Consider the following 21,864-nt stretch of genomic DNA (forward strand, 5'->3'; position numbering starts at 1 on the left):
CGTATTTATATGGAAAGCATTACATTGAGATAGATGCAAGAGGCGTAACAGCTGATAATACAGATAAAATAGGCATACGTAACTAAAAAGGCGGATATTTAGGCGTAACTTATAAAACGTCATTATACATGATGTCACAAGTGGGTGGATCCATAAGAGAATCCTGCAATGTCAGCAGAAATATTTGGCAGAGATGCGCGCGCAGCCGTATGACGTGTGATTGACGTGCAACTAGAGGGTGAAGGGGACTTGACATTTAACTCTACATGTGGAGACAGAAGTCTGGGGGTTATGTCAACCTAATCCCAAATCATATCTAATATCCTATGTTTAAAGAACTGCGTTATCCAAAAGGAAAGGTCTCTAGGATAGAATCTATTCTATACTGACGGTTAGTGCGTGTACAAGCGTCTAAGTGTCTGTATGAGATGCGAGGGGGCAGGAATCTTCCATGGTAACAGGGGCTATGAATTACTTGCATGAGGACAGCGAGGCCTGGCCCTTTGCACGGTAGCTGGAGGAATGTTTACCTAAACTACTAGACAGGAATGCATCGGATGAGGAGCGAAACAGATAATCTTGAAGGTGAAATACAGTTTTTGGCAGGCAACAGGCTGGATCAGGCACCGTTAGCCGCGCAGGGAGTAGGACAAAGTTCATGGATACAGATGTAGGCTCAGACTGGAGCTTTCAGAGGCAGAAGGCAGGAAAAGACTTGATGACAGAATTCTGGGCCTACTCGCCTGAATCTGTAAAATGTGGAAAGGGAACCACATAAAGTCGGTGGCCTTTCATACTTAGGAATGGAATATCTGACCCATTCATGGCGGATCTGAAAGAGGACATGTTGACGGTGGACGCACATGTATTTGCGTCTTCAAAACTGGAACTGGAGGGAACATACATGTACTTATAGCATGCACATGGAGCCGTTGGGGTCTACGATAGGGGACATAACTTGATCACAAAATTCATATTTCCTCAGCCTCTGCTAGGGAATTAAGTTTGAGCAGTCTATTGGGCCTATGAGAATAGACTAACATGTGGGGGTCCTGAAGATGTTTCTTTTAGCTGGTCCACCTTTTCTTCTTGGTCCTGATGGGTCAACCTGTATGTGGGTTCCAGAAGTGGACTACCTGGATGAGGATTGAGGATTGAGATGAGGAATGAGGAATGAGGATTGAGGATTGAGATGAGGATTGAAATGAGGAATGAGGATTGAGGATTGAGGATTGGGATGAGGATTGAGATGAGGAATGAGGATTGAGGATTGAGTATTGGATTGAGGATTGAAATGAGGATTGAGTATTGGGATGAGGATTGAGGATTGAGATGAGGATTGAGGATTGGGATGAGGATTGAGGATTGGGATGAGGAATGAGGATTGAGGATTGGGATGAGGAATGAGGATTGAGATGAGGATTGAGGATTGGTATGAGGATTGAGGATTGAGATGAGGAATGAGGACTGAGATGAGGAATGAAGATTGAGGATTGAGATTAGGAATGAGGAATGAGATGAGGATTGAGATGAGGAATGAGGATTGGAATTAGGATTGGGATGAGGGATGAGGAATGAGCATTGAGATGAGGAATGAGGATTGAGATGAGGAATGAGGATTGAGATGAGGATTGAGGAATGAGGGATGAGGGATGAGGGATGGGGGAGGGAGATGGAGATGAGATGTGATGCTGACTGGGTTGAGCTAAATGGGATGGGACAAGTAGGTAGGAAGAAGCTAGGTAGTGCAGAGGAACAGGCACCTAGTGAGAAGTGTTTAGACCAGTGATACTCAAAGTACGGGCCAGGGGCCGCATGTAGCCCTTCTGACCTTTACTTGTGGCCTCCAGGTTAATAGCAGCCCTGGGTTTCGACTCAGAAAGAACATTAAGAAGATGCTAAATAAACAGGCATGCATTTATTTATCTCAAGGTTAATTTAAGTGTAAGAAGTAAAGTAGCCAAGTTGCCCTTCACAGCTTAAATTTAGAAACGCCTTTTAAAAGAAGTTAAAAAATATGATAAAGTCTGTTCAAATTTCAAAAAGTGTATATCATTAACATGCAGAACCGTTTCACCATAGTACATCAGATATTATATTGAGAAAAAATATATATTTAGAGATATATATATATATACACACATACAAACATACATACATACATACATACATTTTCGGAATCCCACAACCTCTTACACCCCTCTCAAACTGGCTTTCGACCGCGTCAAGGAACAGAAACTGCTCTTTTAGCAGTTGTCGATGAAAATCCTATCAAGATCAAAAAATCCACGTTTTTTCGCGCCGCGCTGGACAGTGCAAGAAATAGACCCAAGGAGCTCTATAACATCATCAGGCAACAAACCTCCAAGCCCGCGACTTCCTCAATACAGGCATCCAAAGAACTTTGCGCCAACTTCGCCAACTTCCTTAATGACAAGATCACCAAGATCAAACTCTCACTGGACACCAACAGCACCCCCCCCCCCCCCCCACAAAGAGCAGCACGGCGCAGGCGTTTGATAATGCTCCCATACCCACTAACAAATCCTGGCTAATCTTCCACCTCATTCAAGAAGCTGAGACAGTCAAACTTATCTCCACCTCCAAACCCTCTTCTCACGCCCTAGACCCTATACCCCCCCAACTGACCAAAAAACTGAAACTCTCCCTAGCACCGCAGCTCCTTGAAAAACAGAATCGTTCCAGATTGCCTTAAAGTAGGGCAAGTCACGCCACTGCTGAAAAAACCCGGCCTTGACATAAAGGATTTGAACAACTTTAGACCCGTCTCCAACCTTCCTCTTTCCAAAATCCTAGAAAGATGTGTACTCCAACAACTAACCCAACACCTGGACAACATCGACCTCCTTGACTCCCATCAGTCTGGCTTTAGAAAAGGATGCAGCACTGAAACCGCGATCCTCAACACCATCGACGATATCCACAAATCACTTGACTCAGACCATTGCTGCCTCCTCATCCTCCTAGACCTATCAGCAACTTTCGACACGGTAGACCACAAACTTCTCATTAAGGCTCTCCAAGAAAGAGTCGGACTTGGCGAGGTGGTCCTCGAATGGTTCTCATCCTTCCTACACAACCGCACCCAAAGAATCAAAATCAAAAACTTTGCGTCCGACCTGCATCCAGTCAACAAAGGAGTCCTGCAAAGTTCAGTGCTCTCCCCGCAACTTTTCAACATTTACATGGAACCCCTCACCAAACTACTCAAAAAAGCCAAAATCCACTTCCATCTTTATGCAGACGATACGCAGATCTACCTGGAAACCTCCTCCATCAAGGACATCCAAAGACTCAATGACATACTGAGAGACATCCAACATTGGCTGTCTAGAAACCACCTTAAACTAATTCCTGATAAAACCGAAGTTCTCCTCATCTCGAACAAAGAGGAGAACCCTAAATTGCTGAATGGCTAAAAGCTATTGATGCGCTCAACGGGAACCCCACCCTGGCCGACTGTGTCAGATCACTAGGTATCACGCTAGACCCGAAACTGGACATGACCTCACACATCAAGAACTCAGCTAAGAGCGCCTTCCTTAACCTAAACCTACTGAACAAAATAAAGCCTTTCATCCCGCCCAATGATCTCAAACAGGCCACCCAAGCATTGGTGTTGTCAAGACTAGACTATGGGAATGCAGCCCTCACAGGATTAGCAAAATCACATCTTGCTCCCCTCAAAACAACGCTCAACGCGGCAGCCAGAATGGTCACCAGAATCAAGAAATTTTATCACATCTCTCCGGCACTCAGAGAACTTAAGTGGCTCCCAGTGGAAATGCGGGCTAGCTTCAGAACAGCCTGCCTCACACACAAAGCCTTGTACACCGGCAAACCCGAATATTTGGCGGCCAAACTCAAAAAAGCCGGTCAGACCAGGAACCTCAGAAGCTCGAACTCTCTTCTACTCATTCCGCTGAAAACTCGAAAACAAAAAGCTGCGTCTCGATCCTTCGCCGGGAGCGCGCCCAAAATCTGGAACTCTATTCCCCCCACATCAGAACTACTACCTCTTTTGCAAAATTCAAAAGCCAGCTCAAAGTCTTGTTCCTCGACCGCTGCCTAGGGAACCGATAGGTGCAGCCAGAGCGTAGAAGCAGACACCTCTCGCAGCTTCGACTCTATGTCCATAAGCCTCAGAACCAAACTTGCTGCTAATTGACCTACATTATTACTGTATTTTGTGATTCTCTGCATTGTAGCTGTTGTAAAGCGCGCTTATACCTTCGGGTCAGGTAAGCGCTATAAAAAACTTCTTAAAATAAATAAAAAGATTCTTGACACCAGAGGCTCCACAGCTGTTATCCTCTTGGACCTCAGTGCAGCCTTCGACATGGTCAACCACAAAATCTTGGTCCAGCAACTCAGAAGTTTGGGGGTGACCGGAGTAGCTTTAGCATGGCTGCAATCATTCCTGGAAGAGAGGTCCTTCCAGGTTTTGGAGGGGGATATCACTTCAAAATCCATGCCTCTCAGCTGCGGAGTCTCTCAGGGATCATCCCTGAGTCCCTCCCTATTTAATGTTTATATGACCCCGCTTGCGGAGTTTGTGCTCCATTTTGGGGTTCACATAGTGACCTACATAGATGATACCCAACTGGTCGTAGCACTGAATCATTCTGATAATGCCTCCATCGGCCTTTGTCCCTGATTAGAAGAGGTGCTTCCATTCCTTCCCTTCCAGGCAAGAAATCTGATGGTGCAGGCACTCATTCTCTCCCGCCTGGACTACGGGAATACCCTTTACCTTGGAACCCCTGACTCGACCTTCTCAAAACTCCAAACGGTGCAAAACTGCGCAGCGAAGATTCTTGTGGGGACCCCGAACTGGCAATCTGCAAAACCCGCCATGAAGTCTCTCCACTGGCTTCCTGTCCGGGAAAGAGTTAACTTTAAGGCTATGTGTATCGTCCAAAGGACGTTAGCAGGGAATGGACCAGCAATCAACCATTCCATTGCGCAGCCTTACCTGACAAATAGACGGCTGCATTCAGACGATTTGTATCTTGCCGTCGTTCCCAGGATCAAGAAGGCCAGAAGTGGTGGTCGCCTTTTCTCCTATAATGCCGCTAGGATGTGGAACACCCTTCCACTCCGCTTACCGAAGGAACCCAGCCATCGGCCTTTCGTAAATTGTTAAAAACTTGGCTCTTCCCTTAAGTGGTGCTGTGATGCTCTTGGTTTACTGCCATCAGCGATGGAATGCCACTGGGTAGCTACGCGCCTAATAAATGCTGTTTTCATTTCATTTCACATATATTAATTTTTAATGCGCTAGTTTTTAAACATTAATTTATAAACTTTCATCCTCCACCACCCGACCCTGACAACAATGCCAATAGTGAACTAAAAGGCACGGCAGTTGTTACATGCGCTATTTGGGTGGGCTAGGTTTATATTATACATGAACAACATTATGGTTTATTTAGTCAAACACAGGAGTAGGTTTTGTACAGCACAAATCCTGAAGTCATGTATTTCGAGATCCTCATATGTGATAGTGAAAAAGAAGGGAAAGTGAAATAAAGCAATTGCCTAGGGTCACACAATTTAGTTAAGTGGAGAAGCTGGGATTAATCCCAAGTTTTTGGTTTCCTATTGTGCGATTCAGACACTAGATGTATATGCTTCGCTACCCCTACACCCACATTATTGCCAATGATCCCGAACTCCTGACTGCCACCCTGCTGTCATCAATGCGGCCCTACGTCCCATCACGACCAAGCTTGGTGGCCCCTGGGAAAATGTTTGTGAGTACCCATGGTTTAGACAGATGGTGTTTGAGTGGAGATGCGTGGGAAGAAACAGAGCAGAAACAGGAGATGAGATGGAAGCAAGAGAAGTAGAGGAAACAGGCCTGGTCCAGAACACTGATGAAGGAAAGGTGACAAACATGAGAACTAAAACAGAACACACTGCCTTTTGTCATCTAAAATGGTAGCTATGAGTGACTCACATCACCATTTTAGATGAGGCGAGCACTAGCATTTGATCCCATAGGGATCAATTTGTTGGGAGTGATTAGTGGCCAGGTGAGGCTCACCGTATTCTTTGTGAGGATTAATGCAGGTTTACCCTGTGTTCTTCCGTCTGACTGTATTGGGTGATGGCAAAAAGAATGAATTCCTTATTAAACTACTGGCCATGTTTCTGTATGCATGTGTGTGGCACTACCCTATATGAGGTGTTGCATGCCTCATCATGTATGACACGATATAGCATGTGGAAATGGGTTTCAAGGCTGAGATCGCTGGTCCTATTTTGTGTTGGCAATCAGAGACAGGAGGTTTTCTGCATAAAAAGAAACACTACAAGCACTAGAATGCAAAGGAATACTGAATGATTGGATGAACTACTCCCATTTCCCCACTAGGCAACTGAACAAGTCAAGTAAGATCTCCGAATTAGTCCCGTGTCAGAACCCAACCAACTTTCTTCTTCTGATTTGGACACCTATTTCATTCATTAGAACAGTGAAAACATTGTGTGTTTCAAGCGAAATCACATTCCAACACTTTTGACCATATGTTTTCCATTATCCACCTCTACAGGCAGAAACATCACTGTATTTTTCCAGCATTCACAGCTGCTCCAGTAAGAGATGTCACTATGTTCCCACTAAAACCATGTTTAAACAATAAGCTAGACAAGACAAGTGGACCTCACTTTCCAGCATCTATCTCTACAGGAAGTGCCATCACTGCACTTCCCAGCATACACCTCTACAGGAAGTGACAGTACTGAATTTCCCAGCCTCCACCACTTCCGAAAATGTTACCGCTTTTGTGCATTTTAATCAAAATGTGCATTATTAATCACGCGTAGAGCAAGTAATCTACACTGATTTCACATGTGTATACAGACATGGAACTATTGTCGTTGAAATGAATTTGCTAAGACCTGTTAAATTGCGTTTTCCTGGTTTAGGCTAACTAGGCCTTAGCTAGGCCTCAACGCAAATTTGTATCCGCAATGGATGCGGCATTAGGTTTATTCTGTTTATAATTCTTCCTGACACTACATGCAGAAAGATGTGAATTTGTTTACTTCTGAATGACACTGTTCTCGAAGAGGTCCTGGAGATTTGTAACATATTTTCAAGGACGTTCCGCTTGCACGCAGTATTACATTCATTCACTATGGTTCTCTTCTATTTATGTAACTATTTTTTTCTGACATTAGGTTAGAGGGCCTGAATCAGTATTCATGTAGTGGGCTATTGCTAAGGTGGTGGGGTTATGTGATGATTCAGAAATCAGTAATTTGATTTGTTAAAAATGTATTTCTTTTCTCACACCATATTGAGGGGGCGAGCCAGATCTTTTTGGCCTCAATTTGGGACGCTGCCCAATATCTTACTGATTTTGCTGCACATTTGAGACTTAGCCTGTTATTGGTTTTGCCTATTATTCAGCATTGTTCATATTGCTGAGAGCCTTTATGGCAATAAATGTATGCATTTAAATGATATTATTGCTGCATCTGCATTTTGATATTTTTGTACTGTCCTTTTGAATTTTGTAATAAACATTATTGTTTTATCTAAATTCACTCTAGAACTCACTTTTTGAGTCAGTCACTTTTTATTTGACAGTATTCTGAAATGCTGTTTTGAACCTTGTCTCTGGGACACATTGCCTCGTGATTTGAGGTTATCACCCTCCCCAATCCACTCAACATTCTGGGCGCGCCATTGAGTTGTAAAATTTAGGGGTACAGCTCACCCACTCTGACATCACTCTTTTTCTTCCAAATCCATCTTAAAAGCATAGACCTTACATAATGAGATACCAATGCATTTCCCAGCATCCATCTCTTCAGGAAGTGACATTTCCCTAGCACCCACCTCTTCAGAAAGCGACTGTACTTTCTATCTGAAAATGCTTACCTCCTTCCTACTTCAATTAACTCCTCAAGGTGTCCCATTGCAAGACATTCAGAGGACGGGACCACCATGCCGACTGGTTAATCGCAGTAGCGTTCTGTTTTTCAGTCTCTGCAAATGGAATCTGAATTTTTCAAAGTTAGGAGAACACCAAAAAAACTTCTCTTCAAGTAGACCTCTGAATGGCCTCCACCATGCCTGTCTCCATCCTTCTTCTTTCCTCATGTCTACTGGTTAGATGCTTACAACGCGTTCTGTCCCTTTATCCCACAGACTCTTCACCAGGCTTTGCCTCCTATCACCATACATGGTCGATGGATTCCTTCAGTTGATAATGCCGCTCTAGCAGGTGCTCGTTATGATCCAGAACTTGTTTAATTTTACGTCTATGCATTGGCTTCAAAGCACATTTAAAGCTACAAGGTGATTTGCAGTGCTTTAAAAGGCCCCCAAAATAAATTGGGGGAAAGTAAACCTATGTATCATTTACCACTGATGACAACCTATTGAGAAATGCGGTCAAGGAGAAGCTATTGACTGATGCTGTTGAATGCGACTGAGAGGTTTAATACTATCAAGGCACAGGATATGCCTTTAAATAGGGTTCTGGGTAGTTCTTTCCTGATAATTAACAGTAATGACTCTGTGCCCTACAGGATCTGAATCTGAGACAGACAGACTGCTACAAATTCTAAAACAGGTGTTGAAAAGGCAGGTACTAATAAGTCTTGTGCCTAATCAAACCTTAAACATTCTCAAAATGTTCTAATTTTGCTTTACTTTAATGTTTGTATTAGAGAATTTCATGCAATTTTCACCTGCACAGAAAATGTCTCTCTAAAAGACATTTGCTGCTCGAACCAGTCTCCTGCCTGTATCTTGTGCGACTTTTTCCACGCAAATTATGCTATTGCCTCTTTTGTATATCTTATGCGGAGCTGGAAATGTCGACGCATATTCTACTGTCACCTACCATGGCAATGTGTCTTTCCTATTATAATGATGTTAATTGCGCGAGGATTCGCAATTCAGACATCTGTGTGTGCTTTACCTAATGCCTGCATGCACTGAGAAATGAAAACACAGTCTTGATGAATACAAGTGGTGGAAGGACTTGTATACAAAGGAAGAGGATGTCCCCAAAAGAATGTCAACATCTGGGAGGCATGGGCCCAATACCGGTGTCGGGTCGAATGAATATTAACCAGTGCATGAATGCTCTGGATATCACACCCTGGATAGCATCACAGGTGACAAGAAGCACTCTACAAATCTACTGATTGATTGTTTGAACCACTCTTCCTCGAGGAGTCTAAAAAATCAGTGCCTGTGTGGGATGTAGCTATTGTTCCACACAGCTGCTCCTCAGCGTGTAGGTTGTATTGACATTGGAGACATTCACTTTTTGATTTTATGTTTACATTGGTATTAACAATGCCTGGCTGTTGAGAGGTGAAACCCCGAAACCGGTCCTGGGATGCTTGTTTCCGGTCCAGGAAAGACCTGGCTTGGCAGTTCGGGCTGGACTGTTCCCATTGGGCACAAGGTCAAGACTGATTTGCATATGGCTGGGTCTAAACTGGGGTGGCATGGTGAGCAAAAGAACGATCGATTTAACCCAGATATGTTGACTGGGGGTGAATGTTTTGATTTGTTCTCCATTCCATCCATCATTTGTATGTCTTTTGCTCTGGTTGGTTTAGGGGACTAAGCCACCTGCTGCAGAGACAATCTGTGTGCATCCAGTATCGCTTGGTATAACAATTCAAGTTGCTAAAGAGGTCTGTGTGTAATCTAATGCTGACAGGTGTGAATAATCAGACTCCTGTGAAGGCGCTTCAAAGTGCTGCATGTAGCCTGCCAATCACATGTTCGAAAAACCTCCTTGATCCGAACCTTGATGTCCTGAAATTAGTAGGTTCCAAGCTGCTCATATTTCGATTCGCAGTGGTGCGGTCCTTTTGTCCCAAATGGAACTATCCATGCCCCAACTTCTCTCAGGCTTTGAGAACTATTGCACCAGCAAATATTGACAATAAACATCTCCAAAACCAAAGTTCACGGTAATTAAACCTTCAAAGCGGAGTGATTTTTTAAATTGATGGAGTAAAACTGGAAAGAATCAAATATTTTGACTACCTGGGCACACAAATTGATGATAACTTGTTCTGGCTCCAAGAGTGAGTCCTTGAAGAGCCAAAGTTCTGGTGTAATAAGCTGCTTTGCCAACAAGATTGGAGGAAGATCTCTGGAGTCCACCATCAGTGTGTATATATCAAACGCCATGTTGGCAACTTCCTATTCGGCATACTTTGGGGGCATAGGGCGTGCCGTAGTCTAACATTACGGAATATACATTTTTGTAGCAGCTATTCCACCTAGGCCCCAGTACTCCAATGGTGGCCTTAAAGGCCGAGCTCGGTCTCTGTGGGATAGAACCCCTAATTTCCATCAGGGCTATCCTGTACTGGGTTGGACTGTGGACAAATACGTTTGTAGTTAGCTACAGGGCTGCACTTTCAGACATTCCAGCAAACAGAAGCTTGACAAAGTTGCAGTGGTTGGATCACATTACCACCACCCTTGAAAATATAGGATGTCTTGGTTTCTAGACCAATCCTGACTCAGTGTCTCCGGACAGTGCAAGAATTGTCAAGGAGTCACACATGGGCTACATTGGAGCACAATGGGTCCAGAAGCTGTTGAACAAAGGCGGGCTCTGAACTCAAGTCATCATTCTCTAAACACCTTAGTCCTATAGGTGAACCTTGTACCTAAAAATGTGTGTGGGCATCTTGCCAGTCCTGGCTCACACTAGAAAATCAACAAAGAAATTCAACAAGCATGGACCAATGCACTCACAAGATGGGAGGTCAAGAGCTGTGCTCTATTTAATGCCTTTATGCTGTCATACCCTGAAAATAAGAAGGCAGATTCTTCGATCAATGCTTTTACCCTACAACATAAGGACATGTAGGGAGGACGTGGAGTTCTTTATTCCTCTGACTTCGAGCTGACATATAACTTCTGTCCAAGAGGATGGCAATTTACATCCCCCAGGAATGGGCATTGACCAGACTCGATTCTTCTTTTTTTTTACTAAAGAACATAGCAAGGCCTTGCAGAACTAACAGAGATTACCTGCACCACATTAGTCAGTGTTTTAACATTGTCTTTTTATTGTACTGATCGATATAAAGTTTTACTCTTGATGGTTAGTATTTCGCATGGCCCTAGGGATGAAACAATGAATAATTGATTGATGGAATCCTAATAAGATGCCACCGGCATGTGAAAACACTGAGGGGAACAACACAGGTGGAACACTGGGACCTTGGGGGAGGAAAGCAAGCAGGCTAGCTGCAAGGTAAGTTGAAGGTGCGTTATGGATGCTGGTGTCTCATCAAAGGCAGCACTGACAAAGCAGAAGCAATTTTCTGGTAGGGGAGCAAGGATGTACTAATGCTTTTGGAGCAGCGTAATTTTGGCTCCACCCTTACACATCACAAATACGCCATATATATGTGCACTTAGCACATGTACTCTGTGTGCCCTAACGACATTAATATAAAGTGTTGCACTTGTAATCACTATTGAAGTTCATTTATTGTAGGATTAGAGACTCATATATACACTGTGAGCCTTAATCTTATTAAATGATATTTATTATTTAGGTGATTGAATAAAACCATCCTCCCACTGTAAAAATTTATTTACTTAAGAAACTAAAAGGATTTATGTAATGTGTGCACTAATGTTGGATAGTCGCATTTATAATGTAGTCTTAGTCACATGTACTGAGTTATTTTGCCTTTCTGAAATTGGAACATAAATCTAATGTACTGACATTTCCATTCATTTGTGGTTGAATGTGCACCGTTGATTTAATACATTATACTGCCATGACTAGGCCCATATTTCTTTCTGCATAAAATACCAGTAGCGGCCCGTGGTGGGAGTGCTGCTGGGCGCTGACGTGGGGCGGGGGAGGGGCAGGGTGGGGGGTAGTAAACTACAGATTATGGCTGATTAGAGGTAAGTAAGCATATAAATAAATAAAACGAATTTCGTTGCGCGCGCTGCATTGCCAAATGCGATGCAGCGCACACAACGAACTTCGTTTTATTTATTTATATGTTTACTTACCTCTAATCAGCCATAATCCGTAGTTTACTACCCCCCACCCTGCCCCTCCCCCGCCCCACGTCAGCGCCTAGCAGCACTCCCACCACGGGACGCTACTGTAAAATACTGTTTTCCAATTCTTGCTTTTGTGTCTTTTACTTGCAGGAATATACACATGGGGGGAGGGAGGGGGGAGAGGGGGAGAGAGAGAGAGAGAGAGAGAGAGCGAGAGAGCGAGGGACCATGAAGAGCCAGAGTGTCAACGGAAAGCTTCCATTTATTAATGCTGCGAGGAGTCGCAGGTATCCAAGGACACTATCGTTCCCAGGTTTGACCTGGGATACTTGGTAAACGTTGCAGCTCACAACGTGAGAACAGGAGGGACAATGGAGCCCCCGATGATGGAAACAGAGGGGTGTTACTTTGGAGACTCTGGTAATAATTGGCGTTCACACTGTCTGATGTCAAGAGCACTTTCCCTTGGACTTTCAGAGATGTAGACCTCTATGCTTATCGCAAGGAAACACCAAAATCTTCCCCCTAAGTTTTCAATTGGTGGTACATCCAAAAGAGATATGAAGCTGTCCCACAAATTTGTGGGACAGCTTCATATCTGTTTTGGATGTACCACCAATGTTTTGAAAACTTAGGGGGAAGATTTTGGTGTTTCCTTGCGGTATTTTCCCTGCTCTCTTCTCCCTTATTGAGATTTCAGGGACCCTCTGTTGTTTATGTTGTTGGACATCTATGCTTATCCCCTTCGACTCCTTGCTGAATGTGGCTTAGGCTAACAGTTATACTCCTATTCCAAGAACCTCTTGACTGAGCTTCTGAAATGGTCACACCTTCATGCACTTCCCCTCATTTCCCTATTTTTCTACAGTTCCCCGATTTCTGAGATCCCTATAGATTTAATCATCCACATTCGGTTGGACTTTAAATTGGATACTTTTAGACTATCCTCATGTTTAGAAGAGAGGATCAGAAACTCTTCTTTGAGCATCAAATTCTATTATGAATTTTCTGTATTGAAGTGACTGAAGTTCTTATCCTGGTACGCCTGAACTTCTTTAAGAGGTTGTGTCATCCAGTTTTTTCCCATTATCTTTACAGCATGATATTGAGATTTGTTTACCTTAACTTGACTGCTAATTTGTAATAAACCTTCATACTATAGTCACTGATTCCTGGTCCTCATTGTTTAGCCAAATGGGTTGCTTCGTAAATTTAATTTGTTTGATTAGATGCTAAGTCCTTTTAACTCTCAGACTGCGAAAAAAGTCTATTGGATAACAGAGGGTTGGCCCAGCGCTGGATCACTTTTATCAGGGCTTTAAGTGGGCCAGGTCCCTCCACTGCTCAGCACTGGCAGCTCTAAAAAGCAGGTGCAGAGACGGGTCCTTATCGGGCTCTCCATTTTGCCTCGCCCTCAGGGTGAAAACAAAACTTAACTCTGCAGCAGTACCACTTTTCACTGCCTTTGATGTCACTTCAAAGAAACTCGATATAGTTTTTTCTGTCTCATCATTTCAAAACTGACACATTTTCATTGTTCTGTACAACGAAGCAGTAGTTGTTGCTTATTTATCTTGGGTAACAAACAACCATTGACAAAGCCAATAGTTCTGGCTCGTTGTAGGTGTATTGTTACTTGTCGTATTATATAAATATGCCAAAGAAACAATTGATGGACGGAATGCTGGACAATGCAAACATTCATCCCCAGTCACAAGGATCTGGGTAAAATCCATTGTTCTTTTGCTCACCATACCATCCCAGTTTGGACCCTGCCATATGCAAATCAATCTTGACCCTGTTCCTTGTAGGAACAGTCCAGCCGGAACTTCCAAGCCAGGCCCTCACTGAACCGGAAACAAGCATCCTAGGACCGGTTTCAGGGCATCACCCAGGCTAGCTTGAATCTCGTGGTGTGGTGAGAACAGGACCCACGTCTGGGCATACCCTTCCCACATAGGGCGACATATGCAAAAGAAACAATTGATGGACAGAATGCTGGACAATGCAAACATTCACCCCCAGTCACAAGGATCTGAGTTAAATCATCATTATTTTGCTTACCACCCCAGTTTGGACCCAGCCATATCCAAATCAGTCTTGACCCTGTTCCTTGTGGGAACAGTCCAGCCGAACTGCCAAGCCGGGCCCTCACTGGACCGGAAACAAGCACCCTAGGACCGGTTTCAGGGCATCACCTCTCATCAGCCAGGCTAGCTTGAATCCAGTTGTGTTTGCTTTGTTCGCCCTAAATTGGCAAGATATGCCCAGACCTGGGTCCCTTGCTTACTTTGCCACTGGATTTAAGCTAGCCTGGCTGATGAGGGCTGTTAGCCCGAAACCAGTCCAGGATGCTGGTTTCCGGTCCAGGGAAGACATGGCTTGGTGGTTCGGGCATGACTGTTCCCATGAGGCACAGGGTCAAGACTGATTTGTATATAGCCAGTGTTTTAAATGGGAAAAAATAAGTGCAGGTACTCATTAAATTGAGCTTGGGGCGTGGCTAGTGGGCGGGGTTAGAGGCGGAGTTAGACATGATACAAAAACACTTCTATTGAGTATTCATGTTGTCCTTGCATTGCCCTCGATAGTGGTCTCACACTTTCCATTGTGCAGAGTAACAAGTAAAACCCTGAATGAGCCAAGCCACCAACAGCACTTTTAGCACTTTCAGGCTAATAATCAATGTGCTCTAGGGCGAGAGAGACTCTGGCACTTACACCTATTGCAGGACAGAGCAAAACGTGAGAAATGTATCAATCCAAACAAAATGTGTTAACTCCTTACACAAAATGAAGGTGAAATACCAAATGTGCATGTTTTCTTGTTTTGTAATATTCGCATCTTTTTAATATCATAATATTTCTAATGTTCCTACTTGGTTGCATTTGGCGCAATATTTAAATATTCAAGGGTGCACACACACAAACAAGCATTCCACGCATTTCTTTTCAAATACCTCCTGATTCTGTTCCTCTCAAACACACTCTCTGTTTTCACATTTCTAAGCTCGAGACCCCTCCCGCACTCACCTCTCTCCCATTTGTAGCTAATTCTGTCCCACGCTTGTTACCCAAATTGTATCCTATCACTCTCTCTCATTACTCTTTCTATTTCTAATCTGCCCTCTCTACCTCTTTCCATTACCGTCTAGATGTCTTCCATATCTTTGTCTGTACTTACCCCTTCTGCCTCTCTACCTTTTCGTACTTTAAACTCTCTGCTCCGTCCCCCTCACTCTTCACCTTCACTCACCCCCATTTCCACTCCTCTCCCCTGGGCAGGGTGCCCCACGGCTGGAGAGCTTGCAGTGGCAGGCAGTGAACACTGCAGGGTCTCCAGTATGTACAGAGTCCCGCAGGGTAGTGGTCGGTGGGAAGAACAATACTGGCCTCCAATGGTAAGGTCAGTTGACCTCCCCCACCTCACCTGGGACCCAGGAAGCTGCTTAAGCCATCTTCACCACCTCATCCTCGCCCACCATGGACTCAAAGTCCCAGCGGGCGGGGTGGTATCGCAGGGACAAGTGAATCATGCGAAAGACAGTCAGACTCAGTGGGAGGCCAAGGGGTGAAAATGGCCCTTTGTGCCTGCGTTCCTCCACGGATCCAGCATCATGCCTGGCAGCCAGGTGACGAGGACAAGGAGAGGCTCCAGATGAGTAGGAAGGGAGCAGAGGCCCTCTTGCCCCTGCAGCAGGCCTGCAATAGGCTGTCAGGCCCCATCACGCTGCTTCCCACAGCCGAATAATGCATACGGCAACGTCCAACATGCTACTAAACAAATGGCATGCAGCTGGTCATCGGGAGCCAGTCCAGTGCCCACCTTATTAATCCGACCCTGAGTACCGGTACTCTCCTTGACAGTGGAGAAGTGCCGGTACTCGGCTCTGTAAATTTAAGAAGTGCCGGTACTCAGTACCGGTGAGTACCGGCCCATTTAAAACACTGTATATAGCTGTGTCTGAACTGGGCTGGCGAAGTGAGCTATAAAACATTGATTGATTCAACCCAGATCTGTGACTGCGAGTGAGTGTCTGAAAAATTTCAGCGCTCCGTCCATCATCTCTTTGAGTTTGCTGTATTATATAAATGGACGCTATGACAGAAGCAGCAAAATACCAGTCGAGTAGGACACTATGCTAAGCACAGACTTTACTTTTAGGTGTTTGTAAGCCACGCCCTTATCGACTACGTCTACGCCCCTTGGAGACCCCCCCCCCCCCCCAGCTTTTCCATTCCAATTCAAGACCTGACTTTTATCTTTTTGTTAAGGAGGGAACATCACGTTTCACTGCTGCAGTTCCTTAAAATTGCCACAAACATGTAATACACTGGTAAGAAGACCACCCTTCCATACCACTCAGACTGTAAAAAAGTACAGAACCCTGACTGGCAAAGACAGTCCACTTTTTCACGACCTGATTCGCAAAAGGGGACAATATTTCTTTTGGAGCCAGGCACTGTTATCCCAGTTTCTTGCATTGTAGAGCTTTCTAAATCTGTTCTCGTGATATTTGATAAGCGCTTATTAGTGGTTTAAGGCTACTTGATGATGGAGCGATAACAGATAAATGAGGACTCAAAAATGACAGGCATGTTAATGTCACATTGGCTGCTTGTGTAGTGCTGGGGGCGGGCAAAGGGAGGGCGAGAAGGGAACACGCTGCAGACATGTGCACAATGGCGCAGCACGCATTCTACGAAGACAGGTGTTCCAACAGAGAGAGACATTCCTCGCACACCATCAGACACGTGTTCTCTGCCTCACAAAGGAACACACACACACACAAACATGAGCACGCACATTTTATCCACGAGCACGCCCGGTGGGCGCAGGCTCACATGCACCCAGACACAGGCAGCAGGCGCCTCGCGCAGGGTGGGGGAGGGGAGGTCCAGCGGGGACTAGTCTCAGACAGACACTCCTCCCGCCTCCAGACTGAAGCGCGGCCTCTGATTGGACGTGACCAGGAAGCAGGGACATAAACACAAACAGAGAGCAGAGCATCTTCCATCACCGCCCGTCCCCAGCCTCTGCCCTCATCCCGGCCGGGCCCCTGCCTCCTCTGCCCCGGAGAGGGAGAGAGGAGGAGAGGGAGCTACCCGTCCTGCCGCCCGTGGAGAGGGAGACCCGCCGCCGCCCGGACAACCCACCCTGTCCCGGAGAGAGACACACAGGAGGAGAGGGTGTTGCATCCGTGCCTGGGGGGAGGAGATGCACCGCAGCCACGGGTGAGGGAGCGCAGTCGAGGTGAAGAGGAACCGACCCCAGTGAGCAGAGGGACACCCCAACCCTTTCCGGGAGAGACTGTACCCCCTGTCCGTGGAGAGGGAAACGCCCTCCTCCAGAGACTGAGCGCTGCACCCACTGCTTAGGGAGAGGGACTGCCAACCCAGATTTGTGGGGGACTTTCAAATGAGACGTGGGAGGGAGCGCCCTAGCTCAGGAGTGAGACCCAGATAGCAGGGAGACTGAGTGGTAGAGGGAGCATCATCTCCCCGACAGGCGGGAGAGGAGAGCGCAGGGCATCACCAGCCTTTTTCTGGCCTCCTCTGCTTCGAAGAGAAGAAACAGAGGTGAGGAGGGAGCGGTGTCCACGTCCAGGTGAGAAGGAGACCTAACGTCGGTCAGAGGAAACAGAGCTGGAGAGGCCCCAGGCGGCAAGGAGTGCAGAGCCCTGCCCCAGCCCTGGTTCCTCCCTCCACTGCCCCGAGAGGGAGAAGCAAAGAGAAGTGGGATCTCCAAAGTCTTCGCCTTCTGCCCCGAGGAGCACTTTTCTCCCCTGGGCACTTGGGCCTTGGTCTGGGTGAGGCACAGGGGGTAGAGCATCACCCTGCCACGGTTCTCCCCTGGTAGGGAGGAGGGCACCTGTTATCTCTTTCTGCAGCTATACATAACCTTGATTCCGACCCTTCCCTAAATACCTCGCGGAGTGGAGAGCATATCTTGTCCCTGGTCCCAGTCCCTAGACAGGAGAGCCAATCCCAGCTCTGGTTTTGACCACGTCCAGGAGAGCATTTTTGGGCCCTTTCACCAATCTTACCCTGGGAAGGAGAAGCTCAGCCCGGGTGCTAGTGTCTAGGGAGGAGAGCGTCAGCCAGCGTTGGGCTTGGTGCATAGAGGGTAGAGACTCACCTGTCCCTGGTCCCGACTCTACCCTGATCTGGCCTCAGTCTTTGCATGGAGCTCGGATCCTGGACTTGGGGAGCACCATCTCGCCTGACCTAGAAAGCCAAGTACCTTCCCACCCTAGCTTCTGCCCTGAGCAGCATCACCAGCCATTGGTTCCTATTGTGGTCCTGGTGAGCTTCGCCCAACCTAGCCCTGATCCCGGCACTAACTAACACAAACGTAATTTGTTCCTGCCCCTGATCTCTGTCCTTGAGAGTGTCATAAGGCTCTAGCCCTGAGCACTACACTGGACAGCATTGCTGGGCCTTGTTCCCAAGCACGGCCCCACAGGCCACCACCAGGCCTTGCTCACTATTCCTCTGGTGTGGAATAAGAAGATGGCAAAATCCCTTCTTCATGGAATTTTGGCTATGGGCAATTTCCTTCCGCTGCCACTCTTCTGAGCCCGCACCCCATGGGTGTGAGATGAGAGCTGGTTTTCTGAGCTCCCAAAAGACAGTGTCAACACCCTGATTTCTCTTGAACAGGAAACTGTTGGACACCTAATATCCTGGATTTTCAGATGTTTTTCTTTTCCTGAACTATTTCTGCGTATCTACAGGCAGGTTAGTATAAGGACAGGTGTCTGGGTTGCTTATCAGTTTTATAGGCCCTCCTCCCCTGGAGTTTGAGATGTTGGCCACAGCTAGCCTCAACCTTCAGGAGATGACTGAAAAGTGTTCAATTTCCTGGACCAATTATCCAACTAGATCTTGAAAAGTAGGTCAGATTTCCTGAGCATCTCAACGCGATTATGGGTTTGGTGAGTTTCCTGAAAATCTTAGATACCCAGGACTTGGTCATGTTCCTAGGCATAGGTACCTAGGTTTGACGGCTGGTCAGTTCATGGACACCCATCAGATTTTGAGGAGTTAGTTACCTAGATGCCTCTTGGGCTTTGAGGACGGGTCAGTCACCAACAACCCTTACACTCTGAGGGCCTGATCTGTTTTCTGGACATCTAGTTCTGAAGTACTAGGTCAGTTTTCTGGATAATCCTTCTACCCTAGAAGGCAAACAGCTCACCAATGGGTGGTAAGTTGAGCCGGCACAGCAGCCTGGTGGCAGGCAAGGGGCAGCAGCCCCCTACTACTGAAGGGGAGTCTCGGGGACCCTTCACCCTCACCTCGTTGATCATCAGTCCTGATCGGCTGCCCGATGTGCTGAGAAGAAGCAGTCCAGCGCCCTACGTCCGGCGGGTAACCTGGCTGCGGGAGATCCAGATCTTGCTGCAGGAACAGAAGCCAGAGAAAGCCTACCACGTCCTGAGAATGCTACGAAAGGTAATCATGGGGTGTAGGGGCTTAGATGAGAATGGGGTATCAAAGATCACCATCACACAAGGGCAAACCATAAATGCCAGTTTATACTACTGCACTCAATCGTACATGCAGGGAGAAGGCATCATAACAAACTATAGCACATAAAGTAAAAAGATAACCAAAAGGAGCACCCATTGTAGCAAGACATTCGATAGTGGAAAAAATATAAAACCAGGGCCACTCGAATTATGTAACTTTGCATCCGCTGTGTTTTCGCAGGTTCATGGATTTGCACATAATTCATCATCTGCTGCATACTCTCTCGATTTTTCCAACCAAAAAAATGTTTCTAGCTCCAACAGCTCAAAAGTTACTAAAAATGCTACAAAATGTGTTGCTACACAAGGCAAACCCTTTGCAAAGGTTGGCTGGTCGCCTTTCTGTTGCTTGTTTCTGTATTTGGTTGTTACACCGGTACTAATTATGTTAAATATTTACCCAGACAGTCTTAATCTGTATGAAATGAGGACATAAGGAAGTAATACTATCACAAAATATGGCACATTAAGCTGCATAATTTGCCTTTCCTTGGCACATCGTTTAGTCAAACCTGCCACATAATTTGGTCCTCCTCTGCCCGCATAATTCCAGTGGCCTTGATTAAATTGTAGTACACCAAGGAAACCACTGCATTAGTGCAAACCACTACAAACCATTGCAAGCAAATATATTCCTGGAGAAATCATAACAGCATGGACAATGATGATTACACGTGCGCCAACCACACAACCAGAGCACTTTAGTTGAAGGTCCTAACTCTCACTCGCTCATAAATCAGAGTGTTGGACTCTGCCAGATACCTTCAGACTGAAAGGATATTCCCTGAGCAGAGCTCTTGACTCCAGCAGCAAAAGTCTTCTAATAGTTCTAAATATGTGCCTGCTTCTCAGCTGGTGATCGCTCCTTGTTGTTTCTTGCTAGACAGCTATGAAACTTGCTACCAAAAGCCCTATGGTCCATTTGTCAACTTCTCCTCTTTAGGACATTTTTGAAGACCTGTCCATTTTAATGAATGCCTTCTGGTTAGTACTAAAGATAGCACTGGGAGCCCTGGAGTGGTTAGTGCGCTACAACTATGAAGACAATAACGGTGACGATGTATGAAGATAGAAGAAACACTGTCATGCAGCCATTCTTTAGCTCATAGGGATTAGCTGATCCCTCCTTATGGTTATTCATGCAAGCGTGAGTCAGTCATGCTTTAGCTCATTGGGATTGGCTGATGAGTGGATCCCTCCTTATGGTTATTCTAGGAGGTGCGAGTCAGTCATGCTTTAGCTCATTGGGATTGGCTGATGAGCGGATCCCTCCTTATGGTTATTCTAGGAGGCGCGAGTCAGTCATGCTTTAGCTCATTGGGATTGGCTGATGAGCGGATCCCTCCTTATGGTTATTCTAGGAGGCGCGAGTCAGTCATGCTTTAGCTCATTTGGATTGGCTGATGAGCGGATCCCTCCTTATGGTTATTCTAGGAGGCGCAAGTCAGTCATGCTTTAGCTTATTGGGATTGGCCGATGAGCGGATCCCTCCTTATGGTTATTCATGGAAGCGTGAGTCAGTCATGCTTTAGCTCATGGGGATTGCTTGATGAGCGGATCCCTCCTTATGGTTATTCTAGGAGGCGCGAGTCAGTCATGCTTTAGCTTATTGGGATTGGCTGATGAGCGGATCCCTCCTTATGGTTATTCATGCAAGTGTGAGTCAGTCACGCTTTAGCTCATTGGCTGATGAGTGGATCCCTTCTTATGGATATTCTTGCAAGCGTGAGTCAGCCATGCTTTAGCTCATTGGGATTGGCTGATGAGCGGATCCCTTCTTATGGGTATTCTTGCAAGCGTGAGTCAGTCATGCTTTAGCTCATTGGGATTGCTTGATGAGCGGATCCCTCCTTGTGGGCATTCTGGAAAGCTTGCCAGCCATACTTTAGCTGATTCGGATTGGCTGATGAATGGATCTCTCCATTTGGGTATTCCTACAAGTGTGAGGCTGTAAGCAGCAGGGCTCCATGCCTGGCGTCAGGCACGTCCGAAGGAGGTGTTTAGACGCTGCCAGCATTGCATGCTGGCTTCTGGCCCCAAGTAAACACCGCTCCTTATGTGAACAGTGTGGACATTGAGCCGCAGTGTACAACGTAGATTAAGGAGAGCCAGGTACATGCCCTGGTTTGGTTAGCCATGTGATCGAAATATGCATTTACCGGATTGAAATGGAAATTACTGATTTAGTCAGGGGCTATTCTGAAAATCTAGCATGTATTCAGCCCTCCTGCCCCGACGCTGGACAGTCCTGATTTAGAGGCTGTGTCCACCAACAATT

At 45.9% G+C, this 21,864-nt stretch overlaps 2 protein-coding genes across 4 annotated transcripts in view; one reads left to right on the forward strand and one right to left on the reverse strand.

The window, feature by feature from the left end:
* Positions 1–21,864, reverse strand: part of GGT1 (gamma-glutamyltransferase 1) — a 655,664-nt gene that overhangs the window by 520,645 nt on the left and 113,155 nt on the right. The window lies entirely within an intron of this gene.
* Positions 17,050–21,864, forward strand: part of LRRC75B (leucine rich repeat containing 75B) — a 180,583-nt gene continuing 175,768 nt past the window's right edge. The window contains exon 1 of the mRNA XM_085636064.1: positions 17,050–19,509. Within this exon, the coding sequence (XP_085492190.1) occupies positions 19,255–19,509 (255 nt within the window). The 5' untranslated portion in view covers positions 17,050–19,254. The remainder of the gene's footprint in view (positions 19,510–21,864) is intronic.

The sequence above is a fragment of the Triturus cristatus genome, chromosome 11, assembly GCF_964204655.1.
Source record: "Triturus cristatus chromosome 11, aTriCri1.1, whole genome shotgun sequence".
Classification (NCBI taxonomy): domain Eukaryota; kingdom Metazoa; phylum Chordata; class Amphibia; order Caudata; family Salamandridae; genus Triturus; species Triturus cristatus.